Source organism: Ranitomeya variabilis, chromosome 7 (genome assembly GCF_051348905.1).
Source record: "Ranitomeya variabilis isolate aRanVar5 chromosome 7, aRanVar5.hap1, whole genome shotgun sequence".
NCBI classification, from domain to species: Eukaryota; Metazoa; Chordata; class Amphibia; order Anura; family Dendrobatidae; genus Ranitomeya; species Ranitomeya variabilis.
The window spans coordinates 241,064,641-241,088,249 of record NC_135238.1 but is presented as its reverse complement, the minus strand read 5'-3'; the positions used below and the strand labels follow the sequence as shown (position 1 = coordinate 241,088,249).

General features: G+C 48.6%; 1 protein-coding gene across 4 annotated transcripts in view; it reads left to right on the top strand.

Moving 5' to 3' along the window:
• Positions 1-23,609, top strand: part of MYLK (myosin light chain kinase) — a 349,601-nt gene that overhangs the window by 232,136 nt on the left and 93,856 nt on the right. For all 4 annotated transcript variants that reach the window (XM_077273316.1, XM_077273314.1, XM_077273317.1 and 1 more), the window contains exons 17-18: positions 16,468-16,584; positions 18,002-18,076. In XM_077273316.1, the coding sequence (XP_077129431.1) occupies positions 16,468-16,584; positions 18,002-18,076 (192 nt within the window). The remainder of the gene's footprint in view (positions 1-16,467; positions 16,585-18,001; positions 18,077-23,609) is intronic.

The following is a 23,609-nucleotide window of genomic DNA, read 5'->3' as shown; positions in this document are numbered from 1 at the left end:
CTTCTCCTCAGTGTGATATAGTAATATATATAGTAATGTGGCCGCCCTTCTCCTTAGTGTGATATAGTGATATATATATAGTAATATGGCCGCCCTTCTCAGTGTGATATAATAATATATATAGTAATATGGCCGCCCTTCTCCTCAGTGTGATATAGTAATATATATAGTAATATGGCCGCCCTTCTCCTCAGTGATATAGTAATAAATATAGTAATATGGCCGCCCTTCTCCTCAGTGTGATATAGTAATATATATAGTAATATGGCCGCCCTTCTCCTCAGTGTGATATAGTAATATATATAGTAATATGGCTGCCCTTCTCCTCAGTGTGATATAGTAATATATATAGTAATATGGCCGCTCTTCTCCTCAGTGTGATATAGTAATATATATAGTAATATGGCCGCCCTTCTCCTCAGTGTGATATAATATATATAGTAATATGGCCGCTCTTCTCCTCAGTGTGATATAGTAATATATATAGTAATATGGCCGCCCTTCTCCTCAGTGTGATATAGTAATATATATAGTAATATGGCCGCCCTTCTCCTCAGTGTGATATAGTAATATATATAGTAATATGGCCGCCCTTCTCCTCAGTGTGATGTAGTAATATATATAGTAATATGGCCGCCCTTCTCCTCAGTGTGACATAGTAATATATATAGTAATATGGCCGCCCTCCTTCTCAGTGTGATATAGTAATATATATAGTAATATGGTCGCCCTTCTCCTCAGTGTGATATAGTAATATATATAGTAATATGGCCGCCCTTCTCCTCAGTGTGATATAGTAATATATATAGTAATATGGCCGCCCTTCTCCTCAGTGTGATATAGTAATATATATAGTAATATGGTCGCCCTTCTCCTCAGTGTGATATAGTAATATATATAGTAATATGGCCGCCCCCTTCTCCTCAGTGTGATGTAGTAATATATATAGTAATATGGCCGCCCTTCTCCTCAGTGTGACATAGTAATATATATAGTAATATGGCCGCCCTTCTCCTCAGTGGTGATATAGTAATATATATAGTAATATGGCCGCTCTTCTCCTCAGTGATGATATAGTAATATATATAGTAATATGGTCGCCCTCCTTCTCAGTGTGATATAGTAATATATATAGTAGTATGGCCGCCCTTCTCCTCAGTGTGATATAGTAATATATATAGTTATATGGCCGCCCTTCTCCTCAGTGTGATATAGTAATATATATAGTAGTATGGCCGCCCTTCTCCTCAGTGTGATATAGTAATATATATAGTAATATGGCCGCCCTTCTCCTCAGTGCGATATAGTAATATAGAGTGGCATAGTAACATACAGTGCCATGTACAAGTCTGTGCACCCCAGTCAAAATTTCAGTTATTATTAACACTTGAGTAAGTTGAAGGTGAAATGATGTAAAAGGCCTAAAGTTAAAGATGACACATTCAGTTTGTAATTTAGGGTGGAAAAAAATCATCTTTTTCATTTCAAATAATACCAAATAGGAGAATGGGCCAATGCAAATGTTTTGGCACACAGGTTATATATTTTTTTCCCTACTCTATATTATAATTGTTCAGACTTTAGAAAAAAGCATCCTGCAAGCAATTTTGCAGGATGCGTTTTTTCTGCAAAACTACGCATAGCGACGTGCAGTGCACGACGTTAGTGTGAAAGAGGCCTAAGAGTCTTCCTTTTCTTGTTCTGTGGGATTCCTGGGGCGTCTTGCATCGGCTCTTATTTTGAGGTGTCACCACAGATTATCAATGGTGTTCAGATCAGTGGACTGTGAGGGCCACTGTAAAAACTTCATCTTGCACCTTTTCAGGTTGTCTATTGTGGATTGTGATGTGTGCTTAGGATCATTCTCCCTTTGTGGCAGCCATCCTCTTCCTCTTTTCATCTTCAGCTTTTTTACAGTTGGTGTTATGTTTGCATCAAGAATTTGTTGGAATTTCATTGAATCCATTCTTCCCACTACACGTAAAATGTTCCTCGTGCCATTGGATGCAGCACAACCCCAAAGCATGATTGACTTTCCCCCATGCTTAATGGTTGGCGAGATGTTCTTCTCCTGAAATCCTGTGACCTTTTTACTCCTCACATACCTTTGATCATTGTGACCAAAGCAGAGGTGTAGCTAGGAGTTTTGGTTCTGGGGGGGGGGGGCAACACATGTTAATTAAGGTTTAAAACTTTGGTCAAAGTTATCTGAGCACACTAATCTCAAAGGGGGTCAAATATTTCTTTCCCTCACCCCAGGATGTAACTCGGAATCAGCACAGGATCAGTAATGTAATGTATGTACACAGTGACTGCACCAGCAGAATAGTGAGTGCAGCTCTGGAGTATAATACAGGATGTAACTCAGGATCAGTAGTGTAATGTATGCACACAGTGACTGCACCAGCAGAATAGTGAGTGCAGCTCTGGGGTATAATACAGGATGTAACTCAGGATCAGTAATGTATGTACACAATGACTGCACCAGCAGAATAGTGAGTGCAGCTCTGGGGTATAATACAGGATGTAACTCAGGATCAGTAATGTAATGTATGTACACAGTGACTGCACCAGCAGAATAGTGAGTGCAGCTCTGGGGTATAATACAGGAGGTAACTCAGGATCAGTAATGTAATGTATGTACACAGTGACTGCATCAGCAGAATAGTGAGTGCAGCTCTGGAGTATAATACAGGCTGTAACTCAGGATCAGTAATGTAATGTATGTACACAGTGACTGCATCAGCAGAATAGTGAGTGCAGCTCTGGAGTATAATACAGTATGTAACTCAGGATCAGTACTGTAATGTATGTACACAGTGACTGCACCAGCAGAATAGTGAGTGCAGCTCTGGAGTATAATACAGGATGTAACTCAGGATCAGTAATGTAATGTATGTACACAGTGACTGCACCAGCAGAATAGTGAGTGCAGCTCTGGGGTATAATACAGGATGTAACTCAGGATCAGTAATGTATGTACACAGTGACTGCACCAGCAGAATAGTGAGTGCAGCTCTGGGGTATAATACAGGATGTAACTCAGGATCAGTAATGTAATGTATGTACACAGTGACTGCACCAGCAGAATAGTGAGTGCAGCTCTGGAGTATAATACAATATGTAACTCAGGATCAGTACTGTAATGTATGTACACAGTGACTGCACCAGCAGAATAGTGAGTGCAGCTCTGGAGTATAATACAGGAGGTAACTCAGGATCAGTAATGTAATGTATGTACACAGTGACTGCACCAGCAGAATAGTGAGTGCAGCTCTGGGGTATAATACAGGATGTAACTCAGGATCAGTAATGTATGTACACAGTGACTGCACCAGCAGAATAGTGAGTGCAGCTCTGGGGTATAATACAGGATGTAACTCAGGATCAGTAATGTAATGTATGTACACAGTGACTGCACCAGCAGAATAGTGAGTGCAGCTCTGGAGTATAATACAATATGTAACTCAGGATCAGTACTGTAATGTATGTACACAGTGACTGCACCAGCAGAATAGTGAGTGCAGCTCTGGAGTATAATACAGGATGTAACTCAGGATCAGTAGTGTAATGTATGTACACAGTGACTGCACCAGCAGAATAGTGAGTGCAGCTCTGGGGTATAATACAGGAGGTAACTCAGGATCAGTAATGTAATGTATGTACGCAGTAAATACAATGTTTCACCAAAGGTTTTGAGACTGACACATTTTGTCTCTTCAGTGTTTTTCGCTTTTAGTCAGCAGTTTCTATGGTTACTGATGGACATATATTAATATTCCATCAGTTTTTTACACTTTTATAAACAAATCCATGAAGTTTTGTTAGGTCTCAGTATTCCCAGTTCTGCCCCTTATTCTGCAGACTCCTGCCCCTTATTATTATTTAGTATTCCCTTATCGTCCAGACTTCTGCCCCTTATTCTTCAGACTTCTGCCCTTTGTCCCGTCAGCTGAATATCGGCTCATGGGCAGATCCTGACTGATGGCCGCTGGTTCTTCAGAGCTTTTTTGTCCTCCCATTTTTTAAGGATTGAGAACAGGTTCTCAGTTGGACTGAGATCTGTGGGGAGTTTCCTCATTGTGGACCCAAAATATGAATGTTTTGTTCCCCTATTACTTAGTTCTCACTTTTGCCTTGTGATCTGGTCTCCATAATGGTGGAAAAAGCATCATCCCCACATTGTCTTAGATGATGGGAGATGTTTTGTTGGAGGCTTAAATCCCATTCATTATTCATCCAGCCCCTCTAATGCCCCAATTTTATAACCTCCACCCCCCCATCACCCCCATACCGCCGTTACTACCATGTGACAGAGCGGCCGGTGGTGCGCAGCTCCCTGATACCAGCGCAGTCCTGTAATAGGAGCCATCGGGGTAACACGTCCGTCCATGACATTTCTTCCTCCTGAATCTTCCCCATCACCTGTGAGTGACATTACTGAGAAGTGGAAGGAACCGCAGCAACTCAGCCACAAAGTGGAGACCCCGTAATGTTACAGAGCGGGGGGCCGAGTGCTGAGGAGCAATAATGTCACCACCGCCCTGCTGACCCCATAACTGCAGAGTCCAGACCTCCTCTTGTATCAGCACAAACCCTGCGCCCCGCCGGGAGCTTCATGGCCGAGCAGCTGCATGCAGCCGTACATCACCAAGCACAATGCCGAGCGTCGGATGGAGCGGTGTAAAGCCGCCACCACTGGACTCTGGAGGAGACGTGTTCTGTGCAGTGACGGATCGCACTTCTCTATCTGCGTCTGATGGAGGAGTCTGGGTATGGGGATTCCAGGAGGATATTACCCCCTGACTGCATTGTGTCTATGGATATAGATAAAGGAACAGAGAAGCCCCCGGAGGTGGATGTTGGGGGCACATACTTTTCTACATGTACTGTAAATCGATGATGCCGCATGCTGCTGTATACGGTGGTGATCTATATTGTGTCCTGTGTTTTGTGATTAGATTAGTATTTATCAGTCTCACTGCTGCTGTCCTGGTATTGAGGTCTTGCACCCTCCCCTCCATTACAGCATCTGCATAACTTCCCAGGGCCATAGCTGTGTGGGTACAGGGGGCATGAGCTCGTGCTGGGGGCGCTTTTCTTTGGCCGGTGTATGTAGGCACAGGCGGCAGTGTCCTTTGCCCAGGTGAAGCCTGGCACAGCTCGGACCACTGCGCAGATGCCGCCAGCTGCAGCAGGTTTTGATTTGTGGTCCGGAGACGTTTCCTTGGTTCATGTCGTTAGAGAGTTAATGCCATAATCGTTCCCCCCAGTGATTTCTGTTGCGGTCCATGAGGTCTGTGTGGAGGAAATACCAGATGATAGGAAGATCTGGACTGTGGCCCAACATGAAAGTCTGAGGCTGAGACCTGATCCTTATCTCATGTCCCGGGTTCCTGGCTGATTACTGGTTCCAGAGCTACTCGGTATCACTGCCAGCGTCTGTGGGTGTATACCCTGCTGTTTGTAATTGTGGAACTACAACTCCCAATCTACTGCTTCCTATCCCAGCTGTAACCTCAGCCATCGACATCAGCTGTGACCCCCAACTCCTTTCGGGGACCCTCTATCTGAATGCAGACGAGTCTGGACCCTGAAACTAGCAAATTAGTAAAAAAAAAATCCAACTTCTGCTACTGACCCGTGTATCTAATCCTATTGTATCTGATACCACCTCCTGTATCTAATCCTATTGTATCTGATACCATCTCCTGTATCTAATCCTATTGTATCTGATACCACCTCCTGTATCTAATCCTATTGTATCTGATACCACCTCCTGTATCTAATCCTATTGTATCTGATATCACCTCCTGTATCTAATCCTATTGTATCTGATACCACCTCCTGTATCTAATCCTATTGTATCTGATACCACCTCCTGTATCTAATCCTATCATGTTTGATACCATCTCCTGTGTCTAATCTTATCATGTTTGATACCACCTCCTGTGTCTAATCCTATCATGTTTGATACCACCTCCTGTATCTAATCCTATCATATCTGATACCACCTCCTGTATCTAATCTTATTGTGTCTGATACCACCTTTTGTATCTAATCTTATTGTGTCTGATACCACCTTTTGTATCTAATCCTTTCATGTATGATACCACCTCCAGTATCTAATCCTGTCGTATCTGATACCACCTCTTGTATCTAATCTTATTGTGTCTGATACCACCTCCTGTATCTAATTCTATCATGTTTGTTACCACCTCCTGTATCTAATCCTATCGTATCTGATACCACCTCCTGTATCTAATCCACGATAATGTGTGATATTGTTTGCGTGGCATATCTAAGGCTACTTTCACATTAGCGTTTAAATCCGCAGCGTTTAAAACGCATCCGCAAGTGGTGGAAAAAACGCATGTAAACGCGTACAAACGCGGCGTATTTTAGACGCATGCTGTAGCGCATGCGGTTAAAAAAACGCCGCGTTTGTACGCGTTGATATGCGTTTTTTCCTGCGTTTGCGTTTTAAATGCGCATGATGTGAAATTTCACAAGAGAAAAATCTAGACAACCAGACACCGCCAATGGGACTACAGAGGGTGTGTATTATGGGATTTCTTTATATAGACCCCTGAACAGCTGGAATCTTCAGATTTTGCTCCTGTATCCTGTGTCATGATGGATCTTCGCATGGAGAGCTTTTATTTCAACCTGGATTTAAGCATCAAGCTGTTTCTTGCCTGTGCTTTTGCTTGGGAGAAAATCGCGAAAGATGGAGAAGGAGACAACGTAGGCGTTTTTGGAGACACCCCATTATCGAACTACGTGAGAGTCGTGGATCACACGCTGTATGGCGAGCTTAATGCCAACCCAGAGAAATTCCAGGAATACACAAGGATGTCGCAAGACTCGTTCCGGGATTTGCTTGCTCGTGTCCAAGGAGCCATACGGAGACAGGACACCCAGCTCCGTAGAGCGATTCCACCCGAGGAACGTCTGCTGGTTACATTAAGGTACGTTCCAAATCTAAACCAATGACAGTCCAAATTTTGTATTTTCTGACATGTATTTTTTGGGTATTTTCCTTTCTGTCTTTAGCGTAACCACACCATTAATAGAATAGATTGTAATTTTTGTTGGGTTTGTTTTTCTTACAGATTTCTGGCAACCGGAGAGAGTTTATCATCCCTCCACTTCCAATACCGGCTTGCTCTTAGAGTGTGCAGCCATGCCAGAGTCCATAGCGCTTGTAGAGCGTGCAGCTATGCCAGGGTCATGCTGCATCGTGGTGGTGGCGGTACGGAAGGCCATGCCAGGGTCCTGCTGCATCGTGGTGTCAGTGGAGGAGGTCCAAGCAGGAGCAGCGGTTGTCATGGTGGTGGCGGTGGGATGTCCAACTGCACTCGGCATGGTGGTGGTGTTGTAGTGGTGTCCGGCTGTGGAAGGAATTGAGGTGGCCATGCAGTGGTATGCAGCAGAGGTCAGCATTGAGGTCAATCGTGACAGTGAAGGCACAGCTGGATATGCCGACTCTGCTGCATAGCCTGCACGTAAGCAGCATTGCAGGCCTGCATGACACTCAGCTGGAGATCAGGAGTAAGGTGTTCCGACATGCCCTGCTCAATTTGGTTAAAAAAATGATGTGCTGGCCTCTGGAGGTCGGCTTTCACTTGGTCAAGGCTTTTGGTGACCTCCTGGATACGTGCATTCAAGAGGCTATGTGAAACATCCATTCAGTCACCCAAAGCCTTGATTGCTTCGTGTAAAACCGAGCTCAAGTGCAAAAAACTCGGGCATGAGTGACCTGTCCGAAGCCCTCTGCCGCTGCCGGGAGGAGCCCCCAAAAAAAGGGGTAGTGGAAGAGGACTGCAAAAGGGGAAGACCTGATGGACCAGCTCCCTGGTCTCCAGTTAGTGTGGAAGGCCCACTTGCTGCTGCGCTGCTGGATGGCTGGGACGGGTCCGTGGCTGTCGGACGAAGGACCGCTTCAGAACCTGGGCCAACAGTTGTGCTGTATGTGCTGTGAAAAAAGGAAAAAGAAAATTAATACCAAATATTAACCAGATGCAAAATCCTGTGGAATATAAAAATACAGATTATGGCAATACAATACAACCTAATGCACGTGATACTTACGTTCTCTGGGCAAGGACCGGTCTTAAAAATGCCAGAACGCGATGGTATTTGTATTTTCGGATCCTTGCTCCTGAACCACTGGGAACACAGCTCTCTTGACGCCGGTTCTTGTTGAAGCGGTCCTTCATCGAACGCCAACGTGTTTTCACTTCGGACACTGTTAAAAAAAAAAAAAAAAAAATGGTCAGAAAAAGGACTTTTGGCCGTGCTCACACAACTATGTGTGATGAGAGAAACTCCTGAGAGTTTCTTTCATCACACACAGTCGAGTGAGCATGGCCAAGGTCTCTGCTGCTTCACACTGCAGTGTAATACTTACCAAATGCAGCTCGGACCCGTGTCGGGGCGCTGTTCCAGCCATCCCACATCGCTTGGGCCACCTCATTCCATAGGTGCCGGATCGTGACTTTGTTTGAGTGCAGTGGATCCCGGGTGTCCCACAACGGGACTCGCTCCTGGACCAGGGAGATGAGGAGGTCATTCTCGATAAGATCATCCTCCCGTTGTGAAACAAAAATTAAAGAAAGTCATTACAGTTTGCTCAATTAACATAAGGAAAAGAAAGAAAAAAGATGCTGAGAAATGGCATGAATAGGAAAGTCAACATACAAAAGGATTCCAGAAGAAAAAAGTAAAGTGGAAAGAAAGAAGATTCAAGAATATTACACTGAGGATACACAGTCAGCCTTGTATACGTACCCGCTGCCGTCTTTCCACCGGACCTTGACTCCGCTGCTCCTGCCCTGTCTCTGCCGCAGTAGAAGAGCTCTATCAAAAAGAAAAATTCAAATTGTCACATGTGTAGATGTGACAGTGAGTACTTACCAATCTGACGAGGCAAGTACTCACCTCACTGACATGCTCGACTTCAGATGGCCCAGGAAGAAACTCCTCATGAGAAGAACCCGAAGAAGAAGACATTCTGATGCATGTAGAAAGAAAAAAATGGCAGAAATTAGGACATGTAGAGACAGAAAATAGAAAATAAAGGCATTGGCTAGGATATACTCACATTGTTCTGAGGCTTGTTTTCTCCAAGGTGCTGAGGTCTGCCTGCTCCGCTTGGCTGTCTGCTGGGTAGTGACCTGCAAATGTCCACTACCTCCCTTTATCACCTTGTATGTGGGGGGAGGGGGGATAATTAGTGTCTAGACATGTTTTTCTCCGGTGTAACGCATGCGTTCACAAACGCAAGCAAACGCAGGTGCTTGTGAACGCATGCGTTTATATAGACAGCAATGCGTTTTTTTGGCGCATTCCTTGCGCAATCGACCGCATGCGTTTCCAGGCGGCAAATTGACGCCTCTAAAAATTACATGTTGCATTTCCGCGCCATGCCGCAAACGACGCATGCGTCGTCAAACGCGGCAAAACGCGAAAAAACCAAAACGCATGCGTCACTAATGATAAATATAGGAATACAAAACGCATGCGGATATATGCGGTACAAACGCTGTGGACACAACCGCAAATGTGAAACCAGCCTAAACTTGCTATTTTCACAGAGCTATAGGGGAGATCAGAGCAACATAGGATCTTATCCCAGGAGTATGGCAGGCGATAAAATCAAAGTTACACTCACCTTTTATGAGTATCTGTCAGGAAATCTTCACTTTTAGTCATGAACTTGCAGCCCTCTGTCACCTCCTTACCCTGCTGGCCAAAAAGGGTATTGACAGAGGATAAGAAAAAGAGTGCAGCTGCTCTGTTATGTTGAACATTGCGGCACGTGATGTGAAGGGATGTATATATACCGCTGTTTCCTGATAGGAACATATATATACCCCAATCCAGTCACCATCAAGTCCCCAACACCACATAAATACGAAAACTATGCTGCCACCACTGACCTCTTATAGGTGGACCAGACACCTGTTTGGTAATGTGAATTTGCTCGAAGTACCTGGCGGATCGCTTATAGAGCAAGAAGAATGAGGCTAGCAAAATTATAAGTTTACTCCAGAAAAAATTGGCAGTGTTTACAAAAGATACAAATATTACAAAAGAGACAAAATACAGGTATCTACAAACAGTTATGAAATAAAAGGGATGAAAATACAAAACTTACTAAATCTCAGTCACAGGTATGACTTGTCGATAAAGGGGAGGAGAGATCCCATAGAAATGATCCAGTACCACAGGATGGTGCCCAGTTGTCTCTCCTGGCTCTGAATGCATGCCAAAGATGGACGTTCTTGTTTCATGCTTTGACCATAAAGCTAAGACTTCCCACTTTGCTGACCTCAGATATGGGATGTTTTCTGGGAGGTGCACAAAGCTTGGAAAGTTGTGGATAACTCATTTTATTCATATATTTGGACTGGAAGCTCCCAAGCCAACGATATTGGCATTATATTTCCCCTGCGATTTTACAGTTCGTTAGAGTCCAAACACGGTATGTCTATGATTTGCTGGTGGGCAGAAATACATTTCCCAGGTTTCTGGTGGCCCTAAATGCTGCAAAATGCTGCCATGTGCAACCCCAAGTGCCCAGATCCTGGAAATCTAATTTTCATGTTTCTGGGATGAATATGTCTTATTGAATTTGACTTTGAGTATTTTGCTTATAAGACAAATGGATCTTTGAGGGGAAACACATTCAGCTGTGCTAGCTTACAGGCAATAAAAATTTACATTCCACATGGACCATTTGCCTGAAGGGAAAGGGGCTGCATGAAGGATTTTGGTCCTACATAAACTAATGATGGGAGGAGTAGTAGGCCAGCTCTGGTTCTATCACAAACAATGGAAAATCATTCATATTTTCCTGACACCTCCCCTTTTAGACTGCGCTTTGGAGGCAGGACCTCTTGGTACTCCTCCAGGCACATCTCTGCGGGCTCTCCCTACCAAGATAACCCGTTTGTATTGCCATGCTCGCTGCCTTTTCTGTGTTGAACGGCAGAGTCGTACTGCTGGAGGGCGAGGCTCTAGCGTAGCAACCTTCCGTTGGTACCGGACATGGTGTGCAGCCAACTCAGGGGGTTGTGGTCAGTCACAAGAAGGACATCACCTGTTTCTTGGTCCCTGGGGGTGGTCCAGGATGCGATAGCATCCACTTTCCCAGGCTCTGGCTTCAGAGTACCCATGCCTACCCGCTGTCCCAGGTAGTGGACCTAGATCATGCCCATCTGACACTTTCCCGGCTTGATGGTCAAGCCTGCTTGGTGAATGCACCCGAGCACCTGCTGCAGATGCTCGAGGTGATTCTTCCAGGTGGGACTGAAGACCACAATGTCATCCAGGTACGCCACCGCGTACCTCCCCAGTCCCTGGAGCAGGTTGTTGACCATCCGCTGGAATGTGGCAGGAGCATTCTTCATGCCGAAAAGGCATGACAGTGGACTTGTACAGTTCAAAGGGGGTGATAAAGATGGATATCTCCTGTGCCTCGGGGCTCAAGGGAATCTGCCAGTATCCCCGGCTCAGATCCATAATGGATAGATAGCTTGTGCTAGCTAACCGCTCAAGCAGCTCCTCGATGTGTGGCATTGGGTGTGCATCGGAGGCCATTATGGCATTGAGCCTCCTGTAACCCACACAGAATCAGGTGGTCCGATCCTTCTTTGGCACCAGGACTACAGGTGAGGCCCACGTGCTCTTAGACCGTTTAATCACCCCCAGCTTCAGCATCTCATCGATCTCCTGTCGCATGAAGTGCTACACTTCGTCCAAGATTCGATATGATGTCCGCTGGATTGGGGTATGATTAGCGGTGTCCACTTCATGGACCGCTACCTCAGTCCTTCCAGGCATGTTGGTAAACACTGCCTGGAAGGATTTTTGCATTGCTTGCAGCTAAGACCACTGGCGTTCGGATAGCAAGGCGCTTATCGCCACATCCTGTATGGACCTGCCGGCCTTCTCTTGGGCAGCATGTCCAGGAGGTGGTCTTCCTCCCCATCCTCGGGCAGGCTGCAGATCAGTAGGACGCAGGCTCCACATTCTTGATGAGCCTTTATCATATTAACGTGGAAGGCCTTTCACCTACCCCGAGCGTGGTCAAGAGTGACCACGTAGGTGACTGGGTTGAGCTGTTGGTGGACGACGTCCGTGCCTTTCCAGGCTGCCTGAAGCTTATCCTTTGGTACGGGGACCAGCACCCGCACCTTTTGACCCACCTGGTAGGTCGTCTCTCGGGCGTTCTGGTCGTACCAATGCTTCTGGTCAGCCTGGGCCTGCGCCATGTTGTCATGCACCAACTGCGTCAAGGTCTGCATCTTGTCATGGAAGCGCATGACATACTCCATGATGGACACTCCTGGAGAGCTCGGCTCTTCTTCCCAGGATTCCCTTACAAAACCAAGGGGTCCCTGAACTCGCCTGCTGTACAGGAGCTCGAAGAGGGAGAACCTCTCGGTAAGCGAATAGCAGGTGTGGGAGGTACCGCTCCCAGTCACGTCCCTGGGTCTCAACCAGCATTTTAAGCATCTGTTTGAGGGTACAGTTGAAGCGCTCACACAATCCATTGGTTTGGGGATGATACGTGCTCGATACCAGACACCGCACCTGAATTTTCTTACAGAGAGCCTCCATTTGGCGAGACATGAATTGAATCCCCTGGTCGGTAAGCAACTCCCTGGGAAATCCTACTTGAGAAAAGATAGCCAACAGTGCATCCGCCACCTTTTCCGCCCTAATTGAGGACAGAGCCACTGCCTCCGGATACCGGGTAGCATAGTCTACCACATTAAGGATGAAACGCTTTCTTCACTGGCAAAGGGATCAGGGTAGCCTTAAGAGCAGGCCCCGCATTTCCCACTCTGACACGTGATACCGGATCGACAGTAGTTTGTCACATCTGTCCCCATTTTGGGCCAATTGAAGTCCTGACACCGCCGGGCCTTAGTTTTGCTGACCCCCAAGTGTCCAGCGAGGGGTATCTCATGGGCAATCTGTAACAACTCATCCCTAAATTGGTAGGGTACGACCAGCTGTCTCTCCATTAACCACTCCTGTTGGGGTTTACAGGGAACCGTCTCCCGGTACAACCTCCCTTGCTCCCAGAATACCCTCTCCTTATCAGTCTCAGAGGTGGGCTTCTCAGCGAGGTTCCTCAATGTCTCCAGGCTGGATCTGAGTGCAGAGCAGCCTGGAACTCATGGCTGGAGGCAGCCATAAGTGATGTTAAGGTCCTGTCCTCACGGGGACCCTCTGAGACCTGCTTTGGGACCATAACGGTTTAGTTATTCCTCTGGCTGAAGAGGGTCCAGAAGGCAGGGCGTTACTTGCGTTCTAGCCACTCTGACTGCGGGTGACAGTGGCTATATAGGCCGTCTTCCCAGGGAATAACAAAGTCCCATCAGCCTACCCGACTATGGGTATTACCTCCCCATCCTCCCCTACTACCATGGAAATACTTCCACTTTTCAGTCATTAACTTGCAGCTCTCTGGCACCTCCTTACCCTGCTGGCCAATAAGGGTATTGACAGAGGATAAGAAAAAGGGTGCAGCTGCTCTAATTTGTAGAATATTGTGACACGTGATGTGACGGGATGTATATATACTACCGGTTCCTGATATGAACATATATAGCTATACCCCCATCCAGTCACCATCAAGTCCCCAACACCACAAAAATACGAAAACTATGCTGCCACCACCGACCTCCTATAAGTGGATCAGACACACGTGAATTTACGCGGAGTACGTGGTGGATCACTTATAGAGCAAGAAGAATGAAGCTAGCAAAATTATAATTTTACTCCTGAAAAAATCGGCAGTGTTCACCAAAGATACAAATGATAATACAAAAGAGACAAAATACAAGTATGTATGAACAGTTATGAAATAAAAGGGATGAAAATACGAAACTTACTAAATCTCAGTCACAGGTATGACGTGTCGATAAAGGGGAGGAGAGATCCCAAAGAAATGATCCAGTACCACAGCATGGTGTCCAGCTGTCTCTCCTGGCTCTGAATGCATGCCAAAGATGGACGTTCTTGTTTTATGCTTTGGCCATAAAGCTAAGACTTCCCACTTTGCTGACCTCACATGTGGGCAGTTTTCTTGGAGGTGCACAAAGCTTGGAAAGTTGTGGATAACTCATTTTCTTCATATCTTTGGCCTGGAATCTCCCAGGCCAACGATATTGCCATTATTTTTTTCCCCTGCGATTTTACCGTTCTTTAGAGTCCAAACACAGTATGTCTGATTTGCTGGTGGGCAGAAATACATTTCTGAGGTTTCTGGTGGCCTTAAATGCTGCAAAACGCTGCCATGCGTAACCCCAAGTGCCCAGATCCTGGAAATCTAATTTTCATGTTTCTGGGATTAATGTGTTTTATTGAATTTGACTGTGAGTATTTTGCTTATAACACTAAGGAATCTTTGGGGGGGGGGAGAAACACATTCAGCTCTGCTAGTTGGCAGGCAATAAAAACTCACATACCACACAGACCATTTGCCTGAAGGGAGGGTGTGGAAATTAACAGAGGGGGGAGAGGGGCTGCATAAAGGATTTTGGTCCTACAGAAACCAATGATGGGAGGAGTATCCCGAACAATGGAAAATAATTCATATTTTCCTAACAGTATCTATAAAGCATGTAATGAAGCATATCAGCTGCTGCAAATCCACAGGACTGTAAATGACCAAACAATATCCAGGAAAGAAAGGATAGGTTTGTGGATGATTTCCGCTCTTGCTGATCAATGATGAGACGTATAATCCCAGATTGTCAAATGGAGTGTGGTTTATTCTACGCGTTTCAAAGTACAAAAGACTTCTTCATCAGGAAAGACTGCTAGTATAGATACTTGTGGTCTTTCCTGATGAAGAAGTCTTTTGTACTTTGAAACGCGTAGAATAAACCACACTCCATTTGACAATCTGGGATTATACGTCTCATCATTGATCAGCAAGAGCGGAAATCATCCACAAAACCATCCTTTCATGGATAAATGTATGATTTGTAATATCTGCTAAAACTGTATCTAATCCAATCATGTGTGATACTGTTTGCTGATCCGTGTATTTAATCCTGTGTGATACTGACTGCTGAGCCATGTATCTAATCCTGTGTGACACTATCTGCTGAGCCGTGTATCTAATACTGTGTGATACTGTCTGCGGAGCTGTGTGTCTAATTCTGAGTGATGCAGCAAGTATATGAGCCGTGTATCTAATCCTGTGTGATCTGTCTGCTGAGCTGTGTATCTAATCCAGTGTGATACTATCTGATGAGCCGTGTATCTAATCCTCTCCTGTGTGATACTGTCTGCTGAGCCATGTATCCATTCCTATTTGATACTGTCTGCTGAGCTGTGTATCTAATCCTGTGTGATACTATCTGATGAGCCGTGTATCTAATCCTCTCTTGTGTGATACTGTCTGCTGAGCTGTGTATCTAATCCAGTGTGATACTATCTGATGAGCCGTGTATCTAATCCTCTCCTGTGTGATACTGTCTGCTGAGCCATGTATCCATTCCTATTTGATACTGTCTGCTGAGCTGTGTATCTAATCCAGTGTGATACTATCTGATGAGCCGTGTATCTAATCCTATTTTGTGTGATACTGTCTGCTGAGCTGTGTATCTAAAAAACTGGAAGGAAAGTAAAAGTGCAATAGGGTCTTATCTGGGTATTGAGAGATACCTCTAATCAGATTGTACTCACCAGGTAGAGCCCAAACACCGGCTCATAGAAATATTAGCTGCGGCAGATCCAGCGGTCTTCCTGACCAGCGAGAGTAAAAAAAAAAAAGGTGGATAAACTCCGCGCTGCTTGAGAGATAGAAGTCCAAATGGATATTCAGATGAAAAAGTGGCTTTATGACTCAGGAAACCTTTTGTGATTACTTTTGTGGTTTCCTGATGGAGTCATAGTACTCTGAAACGCATTGAATAAAGCCACTTTTTCATCTGAATATCCATTTGGACTTCTATCTTTCAAGCAGCGCGGAGTTAATCCACCCTTTTATCCCATTTTTTTTAGCTGTGTATCTAATCCTGTGTGATAATGTCTGCTGAGATATGTATCTAATCCTCTCCTGTGTGATACTGTCTGCTGAGCTGTGTATCTAAGCCTGTGTGATTATGCGAGTGTATGAGCCGTGTATTTAAGCCTGCTTGATGTGCCAGTGTATGACTGGTGTATCTAATCCTATCTTGTGTGATACTGTGTGCTGAGCCATGTATCTAAGCCTGTTTGATTATGCAAGTGTATGAGCCGTGTATCTAAGCCTGCGTGATGCTGCCAGTGTAAGAGCCGTGTATCTAATCCTATCTTGTGTGATACTGTCTGCTGAGCCGTGTATCTCATCCTGCGTGATGCGGCCAGTGTATGAGCCTGTCTCTATGCCCATGTGGAGGGGTTTCCTCGGCACTGCTCGCAGGGGCGCCTGCTGACCCCTCTGTCCTGTTGCAGGGTCGCTGTGTTCTCTCACCATTGAGAAGACGTTCCCAGAGGACGGAGGACAGTACAGATGTGCTGCCGAGAACTGCGCAGGAAGAGCCGACTGCACCTGTAATGTGACAGTGGAAGGTGAGCGGCGCCGTCCTGACCCCGCACATCCGCCTGACCCCGCACATCCGCCTGGCCCCGCACGTCCTCCTGACCACGCACGTCCACCTGACCCCACACGTCCTCCTGACCCCACACGTCCTCCTGACCACGCACATCCGCCTGACCCCGCACGTCCTCCTGACCCCGCACGTCCTCCTGACCCCGCACGTCCTCCTGACCCCGCACGTCCTCCTGACCCCGCACGTCCTCCTGACCCCGCACGTCCTCCTGATACCACACATCCTCCTGACCCCACACATTCTCCTGACCACGCACATCCACCTGACCCCACACGTCCTCCTGACCACGCACATCCGCCTGACCCCGCACGTCCTCCTGACCCCGCACGTCCTCCTGACCATGCACGTCCTCCTGACCCCACACGTCCTCCTGACCCCACACGTCCTCCTGACCCCACACGTCCTCCTGACCCCCCCGCACATCCTCCTGACCCCGAATGTCCTCCTACCCCCCGTACGTCCTCCTGACCCCGAATGTCCTCCTGACCCCGCATGTCCTCCTGACCCCCCGCACGTCCTCCTGACCCCGCATGTAAACCTGACCCCACACGTCCTCCTGACCCCGCATGTCCTGACCACACACGTCCTCCTGACCTCGCATGTCCTCCTGATTCCGCACGTCCTGACTCCACATGTCCTCCTGATCCCGCAAGTCCTGACCCCGCATGTCCTCCTGATCCTGCATGTTCTGACCCCGCACGTCCTCCTGACCCCCCCCCGCACAACCTCCTGACCTCCCCGCACGTCCTCCTGACCCTCCCGCACGTCCTCCTGACCCCCCCGCACGTCCTCCTGACCCCGCACGTCCTCCTGACCACGCACGTCCTCCTGACCCCGCATGTCCTCCTGACACCACCCCCCCCCGCACGTCCTCCTGGCCTCCCCGCACGTCCTCCTGGCCTCCCCGCACGTCCTCCTGGCCTCCCCGCACGTCTTCCTGACCCCACACGTCCTCCTGACCCCCATGTCCTCCACATCTGTCTGCATTCATACAGGCTTCATAATGAAGTACTAATTGTGCAGGGTAAGCCCCATCATCTGTAATCCCCCCAGTGCTGATAGTGACGCTGTATGTGATCGCGGTACGGTGAAATAATCCACGACTTCACTTTTTCTTGCTGTCAGTGAATGTGTCTGTCGGGACCTCCAGATATTCAGGTCACAATTAAAGCTCCTCTAAACTGACAGCAAGCAGCAATGGGAAGGAAATGAGGTGAAATATTAGACAGCTGCTGAATTAGTGGAGATAGACGAGACCTGAAGTGTCCGTGTGAGGTTGGGGGTGCCCTGGAGTGACAGGCAGTGGTGATCCTTCACCACGTGACATCACCCGACTCCTCATCTTCGCGCCTCCTCTGATAGCTCTCTCTTTTCAGATACTTCAGGAAACACCGGGATAAAGAAAATGAAGAAACCGAAAAGTAACGCTGCGCCCGCCATCATGTCAGAAAGTAAGTGACCCCCTAAGAGAGAAAGCAATGAAATCGCATAGAAAGTAAGTGACCCCCTAACTACATATAACAGAGCAAGCAAAAAAAATTGGAACAGAAAATAAGTGAACCCCTGAGAGGGCAAGCAATAATAATCACATAAAATGTAAGTAACCCGCATGCAATGAAATCACACATAAAGTAAGTGAACCCCTGAACAAGCAAGCAATGAAATCACACATTAAGTGAACCCCTGAAAGGGCAAGCAAAAAATCATCAGAGAACGTAAGTGACCCCCTGACTTACAGGGGTCGTCTCTCCCTGTTACCGGGGTCGTCTCTCTCTGTTACCGGGGTCGTCTCTCCCTGTTACCGGGGTCGTCTCTCTCTCTGTTACCGGGGTCGTCTCTCTCTCTGTTACCGGGGTCGTCTCTCCCTGTTACCGGGGTCGTCTCTCCCTGTTACCGGGGTCGTCTCTCCCTATTACCGGGGTCGTCTCTCTCTCTCTGTTACCGGGGTCGTCTCTCTCTCTGTTACCGGGGTCGTCTCTCTCCCTGTTACCGGGGTCGTCTCTCCCTGTTACCGGGGTCGTCTCTCCCTATTACCGGGGTCGTCTCTCTCTCTCTGTTACCGGGGTCGTCTCTCTCTCTGTTACCGGGGTCGTCTCTCCCTGTTACCAGGGTCGTCTCTCCCTGTTACCGGGGTCGTCTCTCCCTATTACCGGGGTCGTCTCTCTCTCTCTGTTACCGGGGTCGTCTCTCTCTGTTACCGGGGTCGTCTCTCCCTGTTACCGGGGTCGTCTCTCCCTGTTACCGGGGTCGTCTCTCCCTGTTACCGGGGTCGTCTCTCCCTGTTACCGGGGTCGTCTCTCCCTGTTACCGGGGTCGTCTCTCTCTGTTACCAGGGTCGTCTCTCCCTATTACCGGGGTCGTCTCTCTCTCTCTGTTACCGGGGTCGTCTCTCTCTGTTACCGGGGTCGTCTCTCCCTGTTACCGGGGTCGTCTCTCCCTGTTACCGGGGTCGTCTCTCCCTGTTACCGGGGTCGTCTCTCCCTGTTACCGGGGTCGTCTCTCCCTGTTACCGGGGTCGTCTCTCTCTGTTACCGGGGTCGTCTCTCCCTGTTACCGGGGTCGTCTCTCCCTGTTACCGGGGTCGTCTCTCTCTGTTACCGGGGTCGTCTCTCCCTATTATCGGGGTCGTCCCTCCCTATTACCGGGGTCGGCTCTCGCCCTGTTTTTGGGGTCAGCTCTCTCCCTATTTTCAGGGTCGGCTTTCGCCCTATTATCTATCGGGGTTGGCTTTCGCCCTATTATCAGGGTTGGCTCTCACTCTATTATTGGGAGGTAGACTCTCACCCTATTCCCATGGTCTGTTTTCGCCCTATTTTCGGGATCGGCTCTCGTCTTATTTCCGTAGTCTGCTTTCGCCTTATTTTTAAGGTCGGCTCTCGCCCTATTTCCATGGACTGCTTTCGCCCTATTTCTGTGGTCTGCTTTGGCCTTATTTTCGGGGTCGGCTCTCGCCCTTTTTCCGTGGTCTGCTTTTCGTCCTATTTTCGGGGTCGGCTCTCGCCCTATTTCCGTGGTCTGCTTTCACCCTACTTTCGGGGTCGGCTTTCGTTCTATTATCGGGGGGTCAGCCCTCGCCCTATTTCCGTGGTCTGCTTTCGCCCTATTTTCGGGGTCAGCTCTCCCCCTATTTTCGGGGTCGGCTTTCGCCCTATTTCGGGGTCGTCTCTCACCCTATTTTCGGGGTCGGCTCTCGCCCTATTTTCGGGGTCAGCTCTCGCCCTATTTTCGGGGTCGGCTCTCACCCTTTTTCCTTGGTCTGCTTTCGCCCTATTTTCGGGGTTGGCTCTCACCCTATTTTCGGGGTTGGCTCTCGCCCTATTACCAGGGTGGGCTTTCGCCTTATTTTCAGGGTCGGCTCTCGCCATATTACCAGGGTGGGCTTTCGCATTATTTTCGGGGTCAGCTCTCGCCCTATTACCAGGGTCGGCTTTCACCTTATTTTCGGGGTCGGCTCTCGCCCTATTTTCGGGGTCGGCTCTCGCCCTATTTTCAGGGTCGGCTTTCGCCCTATTTTCGGGGTCGGCTCTCGCCCTATTACCAGGGTGGGTTTTCGCCTTATTTTTGGGGTCGGCTCTCGCCCTATTTTCGGGGTCAGCTCTCGCCCTTTTTCCTTGGTCTGCTTTCGCCCTATTTACGGGGTCAGCTCTCGCCCTATTTTCGGGGTCGGCTCTCGCCCTATTACCAGGGTGGGCTTTCACCTTATTTTCGGGGTCGGCTCTCACCCTATTACCAGGGTCGGCTTTCACCTTATTTTCGGGGTCAGCTCTCGCCCTATTTTTGGGGTCGGCTCTCGCCCTATTACCAGGGTGGGCTTTTGCCTTATTTTTGGGGTCGGCTCTCGCCCTATTACCAGGGTCGGCTTTCACCTTATTTTCGGGGTCAGCTCTCGCCCTATTTTCGGGGTCGGCTCTCGCCCTATTACCAGGGTGGGCTTTTGCCTTATTTTCGGGGTCGGCTCTCGCCCTATTACCGGGGTGGGCTTTCATATTATTTTCGGGGTCGGCTCTCGCCCTATTTTCAGGGTCGGCTCTCGCCCTATTACCAGGGTGGGCTTTCACCTTATTTTCGGGGTCGGCTCTCGCCCTATTTTCGGGGTCGGCTCTCGCCCTATTACCAGGGTGGGCTTTCGCATTATTTTCGGGGTTGGCTCTTGCCCTATTTTCGGGGTCGGCTCTCGCCCTATTACCAGGGTGGGCTTTTGCCTTATTTTCGGGGTCGGCTTTCCCCCTATTTTCGGGGTCGGCTCTCGCCCTATTACCAGGGTGGGCTTTTGCCTTATTTTCGGGGTTGGCTCTTGCCCTATTTTCGGGGTCGGCTCTCGCCCTATTACCAGGGTGGGCTTTTGCCTTATTTTCGGGGTCGGCTTTCGCCCTATTTTCGGGGTCGGCTCTCGCCCTATTTTCGGGGTCGGCTCTCGCCCTCTTACTGAGGCCGTGTTCTTTGTCCTCCAGCCACAGTTGAAGCATGGTCCCTTTCTGGACACCACCCAGAGATTAGCAGAGTTGCCCTTCTGTCCTGGAGATGATTTCCATGTGTTTCCTTAACCCTCCTGCTGGGTCATGTGAACATCCTGTTTGGGGCGAAGATCTGGGGTGACACTTGTTTAACCTGTTAAGTGCTGACGGGAGGGCCTTTCCCTTTACAATTTAGTATATAAGTAACCTTATAGAAACAAACCCCCCAAAAGACTTACCCCACAAACCATATTCTTCAGACAAACCCCCTTAATTTTGTACGAGTAAATAAATGTATATAAAATAATGGAGAGTTAGAAAAAGTCATCGCTGGCAGAGTTACTGCACTAAATGCTTATAATATCGCCCGGCAAGTCATTCTTATATCCAGAGCAATGTACCGAAATCCTACAAAGGGCGAAAAGCAGTCAGAGGGGCGATAGGTGGAAGGTACCGAATGTGACGTGGTGACACGAGCTGCCGAAATGCTTCACTACAAAAATACAAAAGGTAAAGACGCACAAATGATGTCCATTTACCGAGTCCAACACCTGCTACCAGTCACGTGACCCTTTCCTAATAGCCTGGCGACTGCTGCCAGTCACGTGACCCTTTCCTAATAGCCTGGCGACTACTGCCAGTCACGTGACCCTGTCCTAAGAGCCTGGCGACTGCTGCCAGTCACGTGACCCTTTCCTAAGAGCCTGGCAACTGCTACCAGTCACGTGATCCTTTCCTAATAGCCTGGCGACTGCTGCCAGTCACGTGACCCTTTCCTAAGAGCCTGGCAACTGCTACCAGTCACGTGATCCTTTCCTAAGAGCCTGGCGACTGCTGCCAGGCACGTGACCCTTTCCTAAGAGCCTGGTGACTGCTACCAGTCACGTGACCCTTTCCTAAGAGCCTGGTGACTGCTACCAGTCACGTGACCCTTTCCTAAGAGCCTGGCGACTGCTGTCAGTCACGTGGCCCTTTCCTAAGAGCCTGGCGACTGCTACCAGTCACGTGATCCTTTCCTAATAGCCTGGCGACTGCTGCCAGTCACGTGACCCTTTCCTAAGAGCCTGGCAACTGCTACCAGTCACGTGATCCTTTCCTAAGAGCCTGGCGACTGCTGCCAGTCACGTGACCCTTTCCTAAGAGCCTGGCGACTGCTACCAGTCACGTGACCCTTTCCTAAGAGCCTGGCAACTGCTACCAGTCACGTGACCCTTTCCTAATAGCCTGGCGACTGCTGCCAGTCACGTGACCCTTTCCTAAGAGCCTGGCAACTGCTACCAGTCACGTGATCCTTTCCTAAGAGCCTGGCGACTGCTGCCAGTCACGTGACCCTTTCCTAAGAGCCTGGCGACTGCTACTAGTCACGTGACCCTTTCCTAAGAGCCTGGCGACTGCTGCCAGTCACGTGACCCTTTCCTAAGAGCCTGGCGACTGCTACTAGTCACGTGACCCTTTCCTAAGAGCCTGGCAACTGCTGCCAGTCACGTGACCCTTTCCTAATAGCCTGGCAACTGCTACCAGTCACGTGACCCTTTCCTAAGAGCCTGGCGACTGCTGTCAGTCACGTGATCCTTTCCTAAGAGCCTGGCAACTGCTACCAGTCACGTGACCCTTTCCTAATAGCCTGGCGACTGCTGCCAGTCACGTGACCCTTTCCTAAGAGCCTGGCAACTGCTACCAGTCACGTGATCCTTTCCTAAGAGCCTGGCGACTGCTGCCAGTCACGTGACCCTTTCCTAAGAGCCTGGCGACTGCTACTAGTCACGTGACCCTTTCCTAAGAGCCTGGCGACTGCTGTCAGTCACGTGGCCCTTTCCTAAGAGCCTGGTGACTGCTACCAGTCACGTGACCCTTTCCTAATAGCCTGGTGACTGCTACCAGTCAAGTGACCCTTTCCTAATAGCCTGGTGACTGCTACCAGTCACGTGACCCTTTCCTAATAGCCTGGCGACTGCTGCCAGTCACGTGACCCTTTCCTAATAGCCTGGCGACTGCTGCCAGTCACGTGACCCTTTCCTAAGAGCCTGGCAACTGCTACCAGTCACGTGATCCTTTCCTAAGAGCCTGGCGACTGCTGCCAGTCACGTGACCCTTTCCTAAGAGCCTGGCGACTGCTACCAGTCACGTGATCCTTTCCTAAGAGCCTGGCAACTGCTACCAGTCACGTGATCCTTTCCTAAGAGCCTGGCGACTGCTGCCAGGCACGTGACCCTTTCCTAAGAGCCTGGTGACTGCTACCAGTCACGTGACCCTTTCTTAAGAGCCTGGCAACTGCTACCAGTCACGTGATCCTTTCCTAATAGCCTGGTGACTGCTACCAGTCACGTGACCCTTTCCTAAGAGCCTGGCGACTGCTGTCAGTCACGTGGCCCTTTCCTAAGAGCCTGGTGACTGCTACCAGTCACGTGACCCTTTCCTAAGAGCCTGGCGACTGCTGTCAGTCACGTGGCCCTTTCCTAAGAGCCTGGTGACTGCTACCAGTCACGTGACCCTTTCCTAAGAGCCTGGTGACTGCTACCAGTCACGTGAC